The sequence below is a fragment of the Monodon monoceros genome, unplaced genomic scaffold, assembly GCF_005190385.1.
Source record: "Monodon monoceros isolate NGI ecotype Baffin Bay Population unplaced genomic scaffold, NGI_Narwhal_1 Super_Scaffold_6, whole genome shotgun sequence".
In the NCBI taxonomy this organism is placed as follows: Eukaryota; Metazoa; Chordata; class Mammalia; order Artiodactyla; family Monodontidae; genus Monodon; species Monodon monoceros.
The window spans coordinates 55,601,991-55,619,184 of NW_021703783.1; the positions used below are offsets into that span (position 1 = coordinate 55,601,991).

General features: G+C 35.1%; 2 protein-coding genes across 4 annotated transcripts in view; both read left to right on the forward strand.

The window, feature by feature from the left end:
• TBC1D15 (TBC1 domain family member 15) overlaps positions 1-13,365 on the forward strand; it is a 66,387-nt gene extending 53,022 nt beyond the window's left edge. The window contains exons 13-19 of one of the 3 annotated variants that reach the window (XR_003791168.1): positions 904-1,004; positions 5,075-5,174; positions 5,925-6,022; positions 8,041-8,157; positions 8,677-8,763; positions 10,054-10,335; positions 13,345-13,365. Coding sequence is in view for 2 of the 3 variants with exons in the window: in XM_029205926.1 (XP_029061759.1) it covers positions 904-1,004; positions 5,075-5,174; positions 5,925-6,022; positions 8,041-8,157; positions 8,677-8,763; positions 10,054-10,275 (725 nt within the window). In the remaining variant the exon portion in view is untranslated. Of the gene's footprint in view, positions 1-903; positions 1,005-5,074; positions 5,175-5,924; positions 6,023-8,040; positions 8,158-8,676; positions 8,764-10,053; positions 11,382-13,344 lie in introns of those variants that run through there. The other 2 variants (XM_029205926.1, XM_029205927.1) reach the window with 2 other exon arrangements.
• Positions 13,366-13,490: 125 nt separating this feature from the next.
• TPH2 (tryptophan hydroxylase 2) overlaps positions 13,491-17,194 on the forward strand; it is a 107,478-nt gene continuing 103,774 nt past the window's right edge. The window contains exon 1 of the mRNA XM_029206470.1: positions 13,491-14,624. The gene's annotated coding sequence lies outside the window, so the exon portion shown is untranslated. The remainder of the gene's footprint in view (positions 14,625-17,194) is intronic.

Sequence of the window (17,194 nt, forward strand, 5' to 3'; positions counted from 1 at the left end):
CTTAGTAAGAGCTCTTGTCCCTTTGTGGATTCAAGAATCTGTATCTTAAGTCTGAAATCTAATTGTAAAACAATTAAGAAAATTGAGGATTTTATAAGATGGAACTAAAAAATAAGACGTTTGACATGGTCAGGTGAAAAGCAAAACTAAGATTTTTTGTTTGTTTTTTAAGTGAGGGGCCTGATTCTTTAACTTTCCAATTTTTCTATTAATCTAGCGCTGCAAATTAGTGTCATGATGAGAAATTATAAGAGCACAAGAGAAAGGTGGTTAAGATGGTAGCTTTAGGTACAAAATATTGATTGGATTAAATAAGCCCAATTTGCTAGCATTGGTTGGGTCTAGAGTAACAGCAAAAGGAAAAAAGAAAGAGAACATAAATACAACCACTTAAAAGAGGTAATTTTGTTGTGATTCCTTTTGGGTAGATTACCAGTGTCTGGTTGATAAAGCAGTTGGACCCTTTTTAGTTCTTATTTTACTGGGCTTATTCATCGTAGTTTGGTGGTGGTTGACTACTCTGGCCTTGCAGCTTTCTTCCCTTTGACTTTTTTTTTTTTTAATATTTATTAAATTTGATATTCCTCTGGGTTTCCCTTCACCCCTCTTCTTTATCATAATGCTTTTGCACATTATTTTTTAATAATATTACCCTCTCTTGATAATGATATCTACACTAAGACACATACTAGCAGTTATGTATCTGTTGACGTCTCAGTACAAAACAACTCACCTTTCTCACCTGATTGCTAGATTTCCTCCTCCTTACAAACATCAGTATCGACCAGTTTCTGAAACCAAGAAAAACGATGCAGTTTTAAGTGAAATGGTGGTGGTATGCACAGATGGGTACATAAAGCTTAGGTTTTTAGAGATATGATTAGTTTTTTCTGTTCTTCTTAGGATATGTGCAAGGAATGAGTGACTTACTTTCCCCTCTTTTATATGTGATGGAAAATGAAGTAGATGCCTTTTGGTGCTTTGCCTCCTACATGGACCAAATGGTAAGGTTCCATTCCAAACTAATTCTGAAAATTTTAGTTGCATAATAATCTTATAAGATTGATGTTTATATTTAGCCAATTATGGTAGAACTTAAAAAAACTGCTCTATGTTGTTTGTTTCTTTTTTAAATAGCCTTTTCAAGAGGCTTGGAAATACTGGTATTGTTTTTAATACAAAAAGTAGATAGTAAGTGCCTATAGAACAGGAATAATCAGGATTAAATGCTGAATAATCAGCATTTAATATTGGTAAATGCTTATGATCTGCAGAAGAACCATGAGTCATTATAGAATATTGATGAAATAGATGATTTCAGTTCTTGTGAAGTAGTTGAACTTTCATATCATCTGTTTCAGAGATAAAGCTTAGTCATGCCAAGTAATATCCTTACCTTTTGTGAACATTTTGTATTTTGTCATTATAGTGGCTGATTTTTCTCCAGATGTGTTTGAACTATTTGTAATGTTGACAGCTTCTTAGTTTTTTCCTAAGCATGCGATTATTAGAGTTGAACTGTGTCTATATATACATATTATTATAAGGAACATTTTATCTATTATCATTGATATATCTTGAAGACAGAGTTCTAGGACAATAGTACAGTATTAACAGGAAAATAGAACAGTCTTCTCAAGTAATCTATTAGAAAGGGGAAAAAAAAAGCAAAGGGGCGGGCTTCCCTGGTGGCGCAGTGGTTGAGAGTCCGCCTGCCGATGCAGGGGACACGGGTTCGCGCCCCGGTCTGAGAAGATCCCACATGCCTTGGAGAGGCTAGGCCCGAGAACCATGGCCGCTGAGCCTGTGCATCCAGAGCCTGTGCTCCGCAACGGGAGAGGCCACAACAGTAAGAGGCCCGCATACCGCAAAAAAAAAAAAAAAAAAAAGCAAAGGGGCTAAGAGCATATAAAAGCGTATGAAATCCAAAGACCTGACTACATAGGTCACTGTACTGTTTCAAAATAAAATAAATATACTTGTTGCTGGGCCTTGATGGTTGGATATTGAAATGGCTTGCTTGCAAGGGAATAAAGATTTGAATATGTAGTCATATAAAATGTTTCCCTGTAGTGGAGAGTCTGGGATACAGATGTGAAATTTTTTGATTAGTTCTATTTTTTGATTACTTCTATTCTTCCTCTCTTGCTTGCCTGTTTTTTGTTTCCCCTTCTAATTTGTCCCAATTTTATCTGTTTCCTCAAGTCTCTTATCCATGGTTCCAACTCATCCTCACTTCTCCTAGTTCTTTTCCATACTTGATAAGATACCATGAATTAATGTTTTTGGATTATTTGGAAAGATTATTAATTGCAGTAATATGGTAATATCATAGTTTGTATTCCTTACCTTTTGATTGATTGATTTTACCTGCCTTCTTAGTTCCAATTACTCCCAGGTGCTCTAGAAACCTGAGGCATTTGTTATAAAGGTCTGTACAACTGATAACTAATTGTTTAGAAACTGTTGTCTGCTTTCCTTGTGTTTTTGTTGTTTATCCTCTTTTCACTAGAGCTAGTATGCACCTTGATAAAGGGGTCATGTCTTTGTTTAACTAGTTCTCTGATATGCTTCCAGAATTTTCCTAATGCCTGACATGAGGTTTTTGTTCAACAGATTTTTGTAGAATAAACACATGAATATTTCCCCAGTGCTTAGTTTAGACCTCTACTTACAGTAGGTATTCCAAGAATTAGCACAAACACACGGCATTTAGTGTTTTACAGTAATAGTTTTCATAAAACTGAGCTAATATTGGCATGTTCAAATATATTGGCTTGTGGTGCCAAATACATACATACATGCATATGTGTGCATGTATTTAGGTGTCAAATGTAAAGACTACTTTCTGAACATCTGCAGTGTACCACTTCACAGTCTATTTGTCATTTTTGTGTATGAAGGTTCAAGTTCTTTGTTCTGTCTCTTTCATAGTAAATGTTCTCTGTTTGCCTTTTCCATTGAGAATGGTCTGGGGATTTTTCTAGTCTTTATTCTAAAAAGATCTCTTAATATATTGTCTACTAACATCTTTTGCTTCATAATATTTGAATGAAAGGGCAGTAAGTTACAATCAAAATAATCCGCACAATTATTTTTCACTGCATTGCTATTGTTTTGGTGTCCTTGAATCTGTGCTGCTGTTTGACTCCTTTTTGTTTTATGGATTTATTTAACATAAGTTTTAACTACTTTAGTGAAGCTGAATTCAGTGTCTGTAGATTTACTTTTGTTGATATTTACTCACATCTAATGTAGGTCTAGGCATAGACTTTGTTTTCGAAATATAGAAATATTTGCAGAATGATCTGACGAACTTTCTTATAGCCACCATTCATTTTGCCATATAGTTTTGTCCCACCCTTCCTTCTCACCCCCATCCATATATACACACACACACACCTGTATACATGTACATATACATATATGTATGCATGCATGCATATGTGCATTCCTATGTATATGTATGCACACACATATTTATTTACAGTTACACTTGATGCCCTGTGTATATCCACTGTTGACCTCATTGCCCTTTCTCCAGGAGTAGCTACTTTTCTGAAGTTGGCTTCTGTCATTTTGGGAGTGCTGCTTTTTATAGCAGAGTGGGTAGCAGTGGCTATGCCATGTTGGTACTTCCAAACCAATTTTAGCTTTTGGTCATGTCACAACAAAAATTATGCTGTTAATCAAAGAGTTAATTCTGCCTTTCCCTTATAGTTCCATGTGGGAAATGTGAAGAAACTATATCCCAAAGGCTTGCGTTAGTCTGTTAAACTATTTCGTTCACTAATTAAACTATTTAAATCACTGAAGAGAAGCCATTTTATTGAGAATCAGTAGCCCTTAATTTTCAAAATTTTTTTTACCAGGAATGAATGGTTTCTAATCAGATGGATACTTCTAATAAAGCACTATTATTGTCTCAGGAACGAAAAAAGAAGTGTGAAGGAGGGGATGTTGTTCTTAGGCTTTTCACAAAGGTTAGCGCAGTAGTTCACCATAAAGGGGTTAGAACACTAGGGTTAAAGGGATCAGAATCATCTAAAAAGCCTTTATTTTGGTGCACTCCCCATCCCCAAATCTTGACTGAAGTGTTGGTAGGGAATCTGTTAAACTTCAAAGATTATTTAAAACATGTGTAACCACAGTAGTTCTCAAACTTTATGATCTCAGGACCCCTTCACACTCTTAAATATTATTGCGGATTCCAAGAGCTATATCTATTGGGCTATATCTATTGGGTTATATCTATTGATGTTTGTCATATGAAAAATTAATGCTAGGAAATTTATAAATATTTATTTATTCATTCATCTAAAAATGACAGTAAACTGCTACATCTTGGTATACATACATTTTTTTTAATGAAAAATAACTTTTCCAAAACAGTTTACTGAGAAGAGGGATTATTTTCCATTTTTCATTTTCTTTAATGTTTAGTTTAGTAGTTTAGTTTAATAGAACACAGCTGACTTGCATATCCACTCCTGTATGCAGTCTGTTGCAATATCACACATCATATAGCCTTTACACTTACGGGGGAATTTAAAGTGCAAAATGCATAGATTGTGTTAGTGTTGTTATGAAATGGTTTTGACTTCATAGATTCCCTAATGTCATCAAATCTAAGAAATAATTAGCTAATTCTTTAACATGATATGTTAAAGCTAAAATTAATTTTATTTCATATGTTAAATTGAAGAAATATTTAACAGTGAAGTGATTTGATAAAAGTCTATTTTCCAATGTGTGTTCCATTCACCAAGTCTCTTATTTGACGTAAGAAATAAGTATTGATATATCAGTCAGTCTACCCCTGCTGTCTCTGCATTATTCTTTATCTAAAAAAAAAATGAATAGAGGGAAAAAATAATTCTTAGTTTGAGACCAAAGATTCTCTTTCCTCCTTTTTGATGTTGCTTTAGCATTTTAATTAGTTGTGATTTTAAAATATAACCAGTGTGGTATAAATCCAGCATTTGTCATTATATTCATGGCATAGTTATCGGTGATTATGTACTGTAAAATATTTATTAAATATAACTTATGTGATAACATTTTTTTTTTAAAGCATCAAAATTTTGAAGAACAAATGCAAGGCATGAAGACCCAGCTAATTCAGCTAAGTACCTTACTTCGATTGTTGGACAGTGGATTTTGCAGTTACTTAGGTAAGTTTAATGAAACAAAACTATACCCAGCAAATTGTAAGGTAATACTAACAGAGAAAAAATGTAAAGAGCTCTTTTAAAGATGTATATACTCTACCAGTGTTGCCTGGGTTCCTCTGAGGAATAAAAGTGTGGGACCAAACAGACCTTGTATAATTTTGCCTTAAAACAGTTTGTTTATAAAGTGAATTATAGTTGTCCCTCATTATTTGTGGGGGATTGGTTCCAGGACCCACCCGCCACCCCTATACCAAAACCTGAGGATACTCAAGTCCCTTACATAAAATGGTGCAGTATTTGCATATAACTTATGCACATCCTCCTGTAGACTTTAGATCATCTCTAGATTATTTATTGTACCTAACACAATATAACTGCTGTGTGAATAGTTGTAAATACAATGTAAAGACTATGTAAATAGTTGCTAGGCAAGGCAAATTCAAGTTTTGCTTTTTGGAACTTTCTGGAAATTTTTTTTTTTCCAAAAATTTTCCATTCATGATTGGTTGAATCCACGGATGCAGAACCTGCAGATATGGAGGGTCAACTGTATTTGTTGTTATTTGGTGGTTTTCTTTTAAAGAAGTTAGCCTGCAAATTTAAATTGTTTCCTTGAATTAGTAAAAGGCAATTAAATTTATAGGACTTTTAATAGCCTAAGATGAATAGAAAAACTTGAGTTTGAAATAGGTCACTGTATTCTGAGATAATTAGCATGAGTAAGCCATATATATATTTTTTTCTGTGTAGAATCCCAGGACTCTGGATACCTTTATTTTTGCTTCAGATGGCTTTTAATCAGATTTAAAAGGGAATTTAGTTTTCTAGATATTCTTCGATTATGGGAGGTAAGTTCTTAAATTATTGTAAAAATTAATACTTTTTATGGAAACATTTTGTATCTGTAGAGTGTAAATGGATTATAATATCTTGACTGAAATTTCTAAAGCAGTTACGTTCTGAAAATTCTAATGGTTTGTGGTCTCTCCTTAAAAAAAAAAAAAATTAACCATCTTGAAATGAATGTGTGGTCTTTGGAGCTTTTTTCTGTAAATCAAATCCTTGTGCGATTGGGTGCCAGGGAGTTTCCCAGAACCAGTTCTCTGGACCACTTGTGCCTGTGTTCTTTCCTTGGAAGGCTTGACTTTATGTGAGGCCCTGCCACATTTGGGTGTAGATTTGAATAGAGTTAAGGAAGTTTTGGCAGGCCAGTCAATTGAGATAGTACTTTATTTGTAGTCTGAAATATTGGGAGGGAACTGACTTGTGTTTTGCTTTTTTAAAGAACTTTAAGTTACAGCAGAATACTAAGAATAATATAACAAATATCCCACTATCCACATTTAACATATGTAAATATTTTGCCGTATCCACTTCTGGTTTTTTCTCTTTCTTTCCAAGACAAAAAGTATTTAAAGATATAGCTCATATCTTTAATCACCACCCCAAGCCCCATTTCCCTCTTCCCCTCCCTAGAGGATATTCATGATCATGTTTTTGGTTTATATCCTTTTATTCCCTCTTGCACCCAGGGCAACTCTTGATGAAAAACAGAAAATTATTATTTTCTTCTTATACATCTATTAATTGTTAAGTTAACAGATGGATGTGCTTTTGAAGTAGAATATTGGTATAATGACTGCTTGATGCCTTGTCTTTATAAAAGTAAAGATGACAGAAATATTCCCAAGGAAAGAATGGGGGAAATAATCTGTTTGGATAATAAATAGACTTGTATACAGTGGGCACCCTGAGGCTTTTACACCTGGAAATTGATTCCTGTACTTCTGGTGACTGTGCTGCCATTAGAGAAGGTGATGCACTGATTGAAGGATCACCACTTTATGGAGGATCACTTTCTTTGTTTGAAATTAGAAGGAAAACGCACATGTTCTTGACCGAGAATCATATTTTAAAGTTAATCAATTTTATTAAATTGTTATCTCAACTTCTTTTTAAAAAATTATCAACATAGCTGTAATAACTCCTTAGTCTGTGTTTACCAAATAAATTGGAACTTTTAATGAAACTTTTGAGGTTAATTGCATTGTAATTAAACTTTTAAGAATTGGATTTAGTCTGAAAATTATTCTGCTTGATTTACTTCTGGTAAAAGAAGTAAAAACATTTCAGGTATGCTTTAATAATAGTGTTTACATGGCTCTTTTGATCTTTCTAAAAAAGATATTATTAGGTACATTAACCAGGGGGAAATTAAGAACTTAAGTTTTAGGGCATTGGCTATACTTAGGAAGAAGTGCAGCTATTGATCAAATGTTTTATACATTTGGGTATAAATTTTGGGTGGTCAATTCAGTTTTTGTCAGAGATATTCTGAGTTATATAATAAGATGTTTAGAATGTAGAGCTACCTCTGGGTGTTTTTAATTCCATGCAGTGTATAACTGAATCTTTATTCCCATGATTTAGCTCCCCTGTACCCCTCCCCGCCCCCCGCCCCACCGAGACTGAAGATGATTTAAAAGTGAAAAACTGAAGGTTCAGAAAAACACTGGAAATGCCTCTGGCCCTTACACTTTAACCTCATGACTGTGGCTCCTTAGTTAATACCATTTATCATACTGGTTAGGTTCAGTGTTACTGTAGTTACCTAAAGAGCCACATTTGGAACTCATCATATTCATATAATAGTTAATATTATATTAACTATTAATATAATAGTTACTTTGTAGGTAAAAGTAAGACTTTCCTTCCCCACACCTCATTTAACTAGAAAAAGAGTGGACTACCCCATCAAGGCAACTCGTGCTTTGCACAGAAGTCATTCAGAGTTCGGCATTGTATCTGTGAGGAAAATATTTTAGAATTGATAGAGTTTACTAAATAGGTGTTCTATTTTTTATAGGTAATGTGGACTGAACTACCATGTAAAAATTTCCATCTTCTTCTCTGTTGTGCTATTCTGGAATCAGAAAAGCAGCAAATAATGGAAAAGCATTATGGCTTTAATGAAATACTTAAGGTAGTTGTTACTTTAACTTAAATTTTAATATTTTGGCTCTTTCCTCTTTTTGGTGGTATTGATATACATACATTTCCTTGGAACATTATTGAATCCCTCAAGTAATTTAAATTTTATCAATGACAGTCAGTACTAGGACTGACTCTCTGAGAATGACAGTTCAGCAAGTACGTATTGCCAGTTATTTTTCCTAGCTAATTAGGAAGAAAAGGAAATTCAGCAAGTGCTCTTTTATGTAGTTCAGTTTTCTAAAAAAATAATTCTTTTGCTTATAACTTGAGATAGTAGACTTGGGACAACTGCTGGATTTAATGTTCCGTAAGCTTATTAGCTATTCTTTAGCTTTAAAACTTGAAATGATCTAATGAAAGATATATTAAATTTCCTGTTCACTTGTAGTATGAGGGTGTTTTTATTTTAAGGATTTCATCTACAGTGTAATATAACTGGTAATAAGTTGTATAGTAGAATATAATAGTGTTTCAGTTTCAGTTATTTTATTTTATTGATTTATTTTAGCATATCAATGAATTGTCCATGAAAATTGATGTGGAAGATGTACTATGCAAGGCAGAAGCAATTTCTCTACAGATGGTAAAATGCAAGGTATACAGTGTTTTAAGTAATTGTAAGATTTTTTTGTTCATATATTTTTGGTGGATTGAGGTCAAGAAAGAATTTTTCCTTTCAGAAGTAAAATTGGCAGCAAGTTGAAGGCAGACACAAAGCATTGGCTAGCATTTGTTTACCATTATAAATTTACAGCACTTAATTGAAAACAATTGGTTAATTATGCTAGATAGGAAACATATAATAATAAGGCAAAATGACAAAAATAATGAAAACAATAAAGAGGCTGCAGAAGCATTGATAAATTACCTAATCAAAGAACACAGAATAGGACCTCATATTAAATATGTAGTATCTTTAAGTAAAGACAGATGCTAATCAGAAATAATTAAATGAAGAGTATTTGGTCTATGTCATTACATTTGTATCAGTCAAACTCTTAATAATCTCTAAAAACAAGGCAAAGTTGATGTGTTATGTTCTGAATTTAAACCAAAGTATTAGACTTTTGATGTATTTTGGTTTTCATATTTTTTATGAGAATTCTTATTTGGTCTTCGTGTCATTTGATCATGGTTCCAAATATTTATTTTGGTTCAGTTTTACACACAGTTAGTTGATAGCTGTTCTGTTCAAAACCTGCCAGTGAGGGCTTCCCTGGTGGCGCAGCGGTTAAGAATCCGCCTGCCAATGCAGGGGACATGGGTTCGAGCCCTGGTCCCGGAAGATCCCACATGCTGCGGAGCAACTAAGCCCATGCGCCACAACTGTGAGCCTGTGCTCTAGAGCCCGTAAGCCACAACTACTGAAGCCTGTGCACCTAGAGCCCGTGCTCCGCAACAAGAGAAGCCACCGCAATGAGAAACCCATGCACTGCAACGAAGAGTAGCCCCTGCTCGACACAATTAGAGAAAGCCCGTGTGCGGCAATGAAGACCCAACACAGCCAAAATAAATTTTTTAAAAAACCCAAAAAACCTGTCAGTGAGATACTTCTTTATGTTTAAGGAACTTCTGTGTATTGAGGGAGAAAGATGGTGTCAATAAGGAGAATGAAATAAATGCAAAATATTAGAAAACAATATGCTTGTGGGAGTGGTGGGATGGGGTGGAGAGTGGCTAATTCAGAATAGAAGGTCAGAGAACCACTTATTAAAAAGAGTGGTTAAGGGTTTCATTTGGAGTGGAGAAGGATGGTTTGAGAGGGTGCATAACAATTACACTGTTAAAGCAAATGCTTAGATGTAGTATTAAATAGAAGTGTTAATTTGTGATTACTTTTCCTCTATGGTGAATGATGGTTTTATATTTGATTTTTCTTATTCAGGAGTTGCCACAAGCAGTTTGTGAGATCCTGGGGCTTCAGGACAGTGAAGTTACAACACCAGATTCAGACAATGGTGAAGATGAAAATGTTGGCATGACTAGTTGTCCAACGTCTGCATTTCAGAGTAACTCCTTGCCTGTACTTGCTGCCAGTGGAGCCAGAGATGACAACCCAGCAGAGTTATCCATGTCCCCAAATGTCAGCAGAGTAACACCTGCATGATCATTCTTCTTGCTTTTTGAAGAGACACTTCATTGCAACTTCTTTTCAAGTACTGGAAAGGTGGAAATTTAAAATCTTGGTATTGATCATGCTTTAAGGTTTATGGAAAGAAAGTGTACTGATGTTCTTGCATTAAAGCTTTATGAAGATTTAAACTAATTATTTTTGTAGTTACTTCTACCAAATAGCCTTTCCTTTTCAATAACATTCCTTAGTATTTTTATAGCTAAGTACATTTTATTTTCTCGCTGATGAACTGGAATTGGATAAATATTACAAGTGGATGAGTTGGAAATTATGCACTTTGAAAACATTCACTTTGTTTACTCCAGGTTCAGTGGGTTTGGATTTGATTAAATGTTGAGCCTTTCTATAGCATTCTAAGCTGAGAAGTAGATTGTTACCCAGTGATGAAATAAAAGAATTTGTTTTTCTCTTTTGTTTACAACAATACAGCTTAAATATTTATGCTGGTTGAATGTGATATGAATTGGACATTTTCATCAATGCAGTTTAATGTGTAGATAAAGAGCTATTTCAACCATAAGAAGTGGATTGGCAGTATATTTTTACATTGAATTTTTCTTCACTTGTAATATAAAGACTGTATAAGTACTTATTTATGAGTATAAGAAAGGATAGGCATATTTTCTTTAACTGAATAAACTTGACTATTGATTTATATAACCTGATTTCACAAAGTTAATACATAGCTTCAATATGAGATCTTTTTCAAAACTATTTTCTTAACCAAACATTTATTTCACGAGACTACATCCAACCCTGTATCTGGTATAATTTTCAAGTTAATTGCTTGTAGTCTCACTTTACTAGTAATGTTTACTATCTTTCCTAATAATGTATTAACTGATTAATCAGGTCTTTAAATTTTTATGAAATACTCTTTACAAAAAGCTTATGTCAAAAATTTCAATATACTATCACAAGTCTCAAAATAATACTTTTTTGTATATGAATGAAGCTGTTGTTTTTACCATGCAGTGTTGCATGATATTAAGTTATGTGTAATTAACATAACTGATTCCATTTTAATTGTAATTTGTTAAATTCTGTACATATCATTAAAATAAATTTGAAGTTGAAGTAGTGTTTTCAGTTAAATTACACCTAGAAATAATCTGCTAGTTTTTCATCAGAAGAAAAAAATCCAAGATGGGCCCCAGTGCATCTTATATTTTTATGTTGTAGAAACAATCATTTGAATGAGTTGTGGAAATAAGCAAGAAACATGACCATTTATAGAACTAAAGAAACTTTTCATTAGCATGAAATTGGGCATAGTGTTGCCCTGGAGGATATAATTATCTGAATCAGTAAATCAGCTTCCTACAATTGATGTTAATAATGTAAAATAAAAGCTACACAGTTCTAAAATGGTCCAGTAGGTAGACTTTTTTTTCCCCCCAGAGAGCTAGGGAACCAAAAGAACTTTTTTCTTACTTGAGCATTAACTGACAGTCATGATAGTAGAACCATTAGATTTTTAGTTTTTAATATCATATGTGTGTTATCTTTCATCAGTTAATAATGAGTAAGCCTATTCAGAGAAAAAAAAAAGTAAACTGATCAAAGCCTTGGCATCTCCAGCCTTTCATTTCCTGCTGTTGAGGAAATTGCTGAGAACATCTTGATGTCCTTCTTGTTCTTCCTGGACAGGGGCTTTTGGGGAGTTTTTTTCTACTATGTAATATAATATCTACTTCAGAGTTTTAAAAAATCTTAATACATTAATAAGTTGAACTTTTGTCAAGTTCTATTATTTTAAAGCTACTTGTTAAAAACATTTTTACTAAACAGTCTGAATTTCTCTTTAGCCCATTTTTTATATGGAAATGATACTAATGTAGTGCTAAGTAAAGTCTTACTTGATTAGAGTCCTCAAAATCCAGTTAGCAAATACCATGTGAACTTGAGCTGTTTGATATTGCTAAAATAGATAGTTCAGGTAAATGTCTTAGTTTAACTTTTTAAAGATTTGTTTCAGTTTTCATAAGATGCTCTGTCCATGCTGATAACATGTAAAATATTATGTGCTATATTATATGATATTTAAAGTTACAATTCAAGTAATTTAGCTGTAAAACATGTTTACAGTTCTGATAGGAGTCTATGGGAAACCTTTTTGCATTGGAGATCATTCCTATTTTGATTGTTTCATGTGCCGAGGATTCTTCACCTCTTTATAATGCTAGAAACTTGGTGATGACTAAAGCTTTTTTGAGTAAGGAAAACAACTTTTTGAGAATGACAGTGATTCTTGCTGAACCTGACCTTTCCAGCGGTTTTTATGGATGCCAAATAATTCTTATGGGAAATTGATGTAATTATGCCCATTATCAAAGATACTTTGTATAAAGTAACCCAAAATGTTTACTGAAGAACCTAGAATTTCACTTGACTTTGTGTGTAACTATGTAATAGGTAACATCATTCCAGCTTGCATTTCTTTACTTGGGCTTTCAGAAGATGCATGAACCTCTTATTGTATTTGAAATCTTGTGTGTATACATGCATATTTTGGTGGAAAGGTCATATAGTTTCTCAAAAGGTTCTCTGATTTTCCCCAAAAGTTGAAAACCATTGTTATAAATTGTACAATGTGAGGATAATGACATAATTTGACCCACGCTAATGATTTTATATGCTGAACCTCCATTAATTAAAATATGTTTAGAGTGCTCATTTCCAAATTCTTGGTCTGTATTGTCAAAATACATGTCCAGGCTCTACTTCAGAGCTACAGAATCAGAATCTTTGGAAGTGAGGTTAAGGAATCTGCATTAAAATGCTTCACAGGCTTCCATGTGGTTCCTGAGCCTCCCTGAAGTTAGAGAACTGGAATTATGTAGTGTATTTTATAGTTTAACATTTTGACTTATGGTCAGGTAGGCAAGTCCTTAAGTTGTTAGAGAGTAGTTCCTTGATTTTTCTCAGGTGGAATTTGCCCTAGTTCTGGTCACCATTTTTAGTAAAAAGTGATGACAGTCATCTTAGCCCATAGGTTCCCCCTCCATTCTTACTTTTTTTTTTTTTTTTTTTTTTTTGCAGTACGCAGGCCTCTCACTGCTGTGGCCCCTCCCGTTGCGGAGCACAGGCTCCGGACGTGCAGGCTCAGCAGCCATGGCTCACGGGCCCAGCCGCTCCGCAGCATGTGGGATCTTCCCGGACCGGGGCACGAACCCGTGTCCCCTACATCGGCAGGCGGACTCCCAACCACTGCGCCACCAGGGAAGCCCCTTTCTTACATTTTGAAGACAAACTTTCAGTGTCATTTTATTTCTGAACATGAAACAGGATTAAATTTGAGATGAATCTGGAAGGTTTCCATTAGTATCTAATGTGATTATCCAGTACTAAACATCTGTACTTAATTGTACTTTTGATGTGAATACTGCCATTTGAATGATATAATGTATTTGGCCTAATCTCCCTTTGGGTCCTTATAATATGCGAGTTTTAAGTTGTAGATTTTTGAGTATTGCTCTGATTGCAAGTATTTTTCTCACTGTTTTATAAATAGACTCCTATTTTTCAGGTTATCTGTCTTGACTTAGGGAAAAACAGTGTGTCATCCTTAGATGCAAAGGTGGGGTGGGGTAGGGCAGTGCAATTGGACATACTTCTATAACTTTTGGGATATCCAAAAGCACTCTTTCAGCCCATGGGAAACTACATTGTTAACAAAGTCACTGTAAAGAAAAACTGATTGTAATCTAAGTCTCTTCTTCAAGAGCGCTCCGGAATCAAAAATATCATATTTGCCTAATGTAGTTCAATCCCTAAAGTTAGAATTGAAATGTTAGGATAATAGGTCAGCTGTTAAATATGTTTCTCCTCAAATATCTCTGTGGTATATTGTTCCTCACATCTCTCTCTATGTGAAAAAGTAGACAGAGTGAAAAGAACAAATTCCAGTAAGCTTAGCTGTGACCAGTGAGCAGTCCAGTTCTCTTTCAGCTTTTTTAATTAAGAAGACTATTAACTTCAGAAATGGGCTTTTGCTGTAACAGTCAGTAATAGATATTTCCAACCACACTAGTCTGGAGGTACCAGACCCAATGGGTTAGTAGACTGCTTTAAAAAAAAAACTAGAGCTGTGTTTAGATTGCTTTAGATGTTGTATGGCCAAATTGTATATCTCTTTTCCATGGGTGTTGCAGGCTCACTTTCATCTGCCGTAGTACGGGTTGAAGTGGTGGAGGCCACTTGAGTTGATATAGTTTGGAGATTTTCTTCATGTGAGCACAGGCTCATCCCTCACTCTATCATGGCATAATCAATTTTATGAAGACTTCTCATTCAAAGAGTGGGATCTTCTAAGGTCTCAGGTGAGCCTAAGGCTTTTTTCCCCATACTGCTACCTTTTTTTTTTTTTTAAATTCATTTGTAGATACTTAAAGTAACAGGATAGATGACAACTTCGTTAACTATGTACGTGACGTTGGTTTGTGAATATGTTGAAAAGAAAATGCTGTTATGTAGAAGCCTGCTTGAGTTTCTTAAAAGTTAATCATGGCAGGCTCATTTCATTTCCTTTTATTGACAGTATACTACCAAATCAAGAAAATACTTTAGCTGTGGCATAAATTTATTTTGGTATGGTATTCATGTGGTTAGGTTGGAGGAATTAGGAGTGGATGGTAGTAATAGTGAACAATTCCTGCCAAAGAACCTAAAATGTACCCTGTAAGCTCTAGGAGTCAAATGTCAATGGGAAAAAAAATCCAACCAAACTGATTAGGTTGGTTTTGTGCTATAAAGTTCAGCCTTTTCTCTTCTATTCAATGTAGTTTAATCACAGAAGGCATACATATCAAATTTGCTTGTGACACAAACTTGATAGGCTGGAATGATGGCTTAAAACCAAAAAGACAAGCTACTTAAGGGAAAGAGATCAGACTTTGTGTTGATTCCCGATCTCAAAGTAATCACTATTGATTTTTCCCAAATATCTGCATGCTCTCACATCCCATATCTGTTCTTTAATAACTTCACCTGCCTTCTCCGTTCACCTTGGGGAATGACCAGGAGAATTCTTTCGTACTTTCAGTTTATTTCCTTTTATCCTTCCCCTCAAACACATTTCTTTACATCTCTGAAGCTTAGCTTTCCTTTGATGACATTTTATTCCCAGTTGGATTTTTATTTGGCCAGGGTGGTGAGGGTGAGTGGTGACGGAGGGAGGGAAGAGTAAGAAGTCCTCGGGGTCTCTCATCTTTTGCCTACAAATGGAAGTATGTGTGTGTAGTGGGAGAAGTTGATAAGAGTGGAAAGATTGGTCTGACCTAATTGTGCACCATGGATACTCCTTTGTTTATTTATATCACGTTTTCCATATCTTTTTCCTAGAAGTCTTCAGCCTCCTAGGATCTACTTCCATTTTCCAGGTGGTTTAAGGACTGGCTTATATTATTTCTCTCTTGTTTTTACAACTGTCTTCAGTAGGACAGATACCTACGTTGAGGACTCATTGATGTCCTTAACATAAAACTTCCTTAATTTCGTGGGCCTTGTCTCATCTGTCAGCTGTTTATCAGCATGGCCATTCACGATCACATGGCCCTCTTCATCGGTAAGATCTTGTGTTTGAAGGTCTCCTTATCTGGCAATATCTCACTTTATACTTTCCTACTTTCTGACTCTTGGGCTCTGTAACTGCTTGGTCCAAGCCAATTCTGTAGGCTCTTCTTACGATTGTTGGCTGCCTGGTTATCATGGACTATAAGGACAGTCACTTCATCAAAACCTAGGTATACGTATCTCCTTAATTTCTGCCAAAGATTCCAAACCAGTTCCCCTATTTATATCACTCTGGCTTCAGAATCAGTGAAGGATAGGGAGATAACTAACACTTTGAGCATTTTAATATCTGCCAGACACTGTGATAAGAACTTTATACACATCCAATTTAATCGGCATAATAGCCCTATAAGATGTAGGTATTGAGACTTCCCTGGTGGCACAGTGGTTGAGGATCCACCTGCCAATGCAGGGGACACGGGTTCGAGCCCTGGTCCGGGAAGATCCTACATGCCGTGGAGCAGCTAAGCCCGTGTGCCACAACTACTGAGCCTGCGCTCTAGAGCCCACGAGCCACAACTACTGAAGCCCGTGCACCTAGAGCCTGAGCTCTGCAACAAGAGAAGCCACCGCAATGAGAAGCCCACTCACTTCAATGAACAGTAGCCCCTGCTTGCTGCAACTGGAGAAAGCCCGTGCAGCAACAAAGACCCAACGCAGCCAAAAATAAATAAATAAAATAAATTTATAAAGAAAAAAAATGTAGGTATTATTTCCCTGTATTACAGAAATGAAGGCTGAGAAATGTGACATAACATGTCCTCAAGCACAGCTAGGTAAGTGGCAGAGCTAAGATTTAAACTCAGGTTTGTCAAAACCAATGCCCTATTTCTCTGCAGTATAGTTTATTTTTAAAAGTTTTAATTTTTGTCATCAACATCACACATTGCACATGGTTTCCACAAGATTTGTTGTTATGAGAATTTTTTTTCCTTCTCCCTACCCTCCAGTTCCTCCTCCCAGTGGCAAGACTTTCAACTTTCAGCTGATTCTTTTGGTGTTTATTTCTATATCTCTCAATGCTGTGATATGCTTGTGTTGCTCCTACTTTAATTTCCAGTTTGAGGAATTATCCATTGACTCCCTGTCTTCAAAGATGGAGACTTAGCTTTCTTCCCCCTCCCCTCAGTTCCCACAGTATACCCTTCTTTATTGTTCCATCTTCCATATAGTTGATATAATATTGGTTAGGGCAGTGCAGTTCTTAGCTGAGATGTGTCTTTCTTTGGCCCTTTCATTTTTCTTTGGGGGTTAATTCTTACTAAGGTTTTTTGTTTTTGTTTCTTTGGGTGTTTTTTTTTTTGGTTTTTTTTTTTTT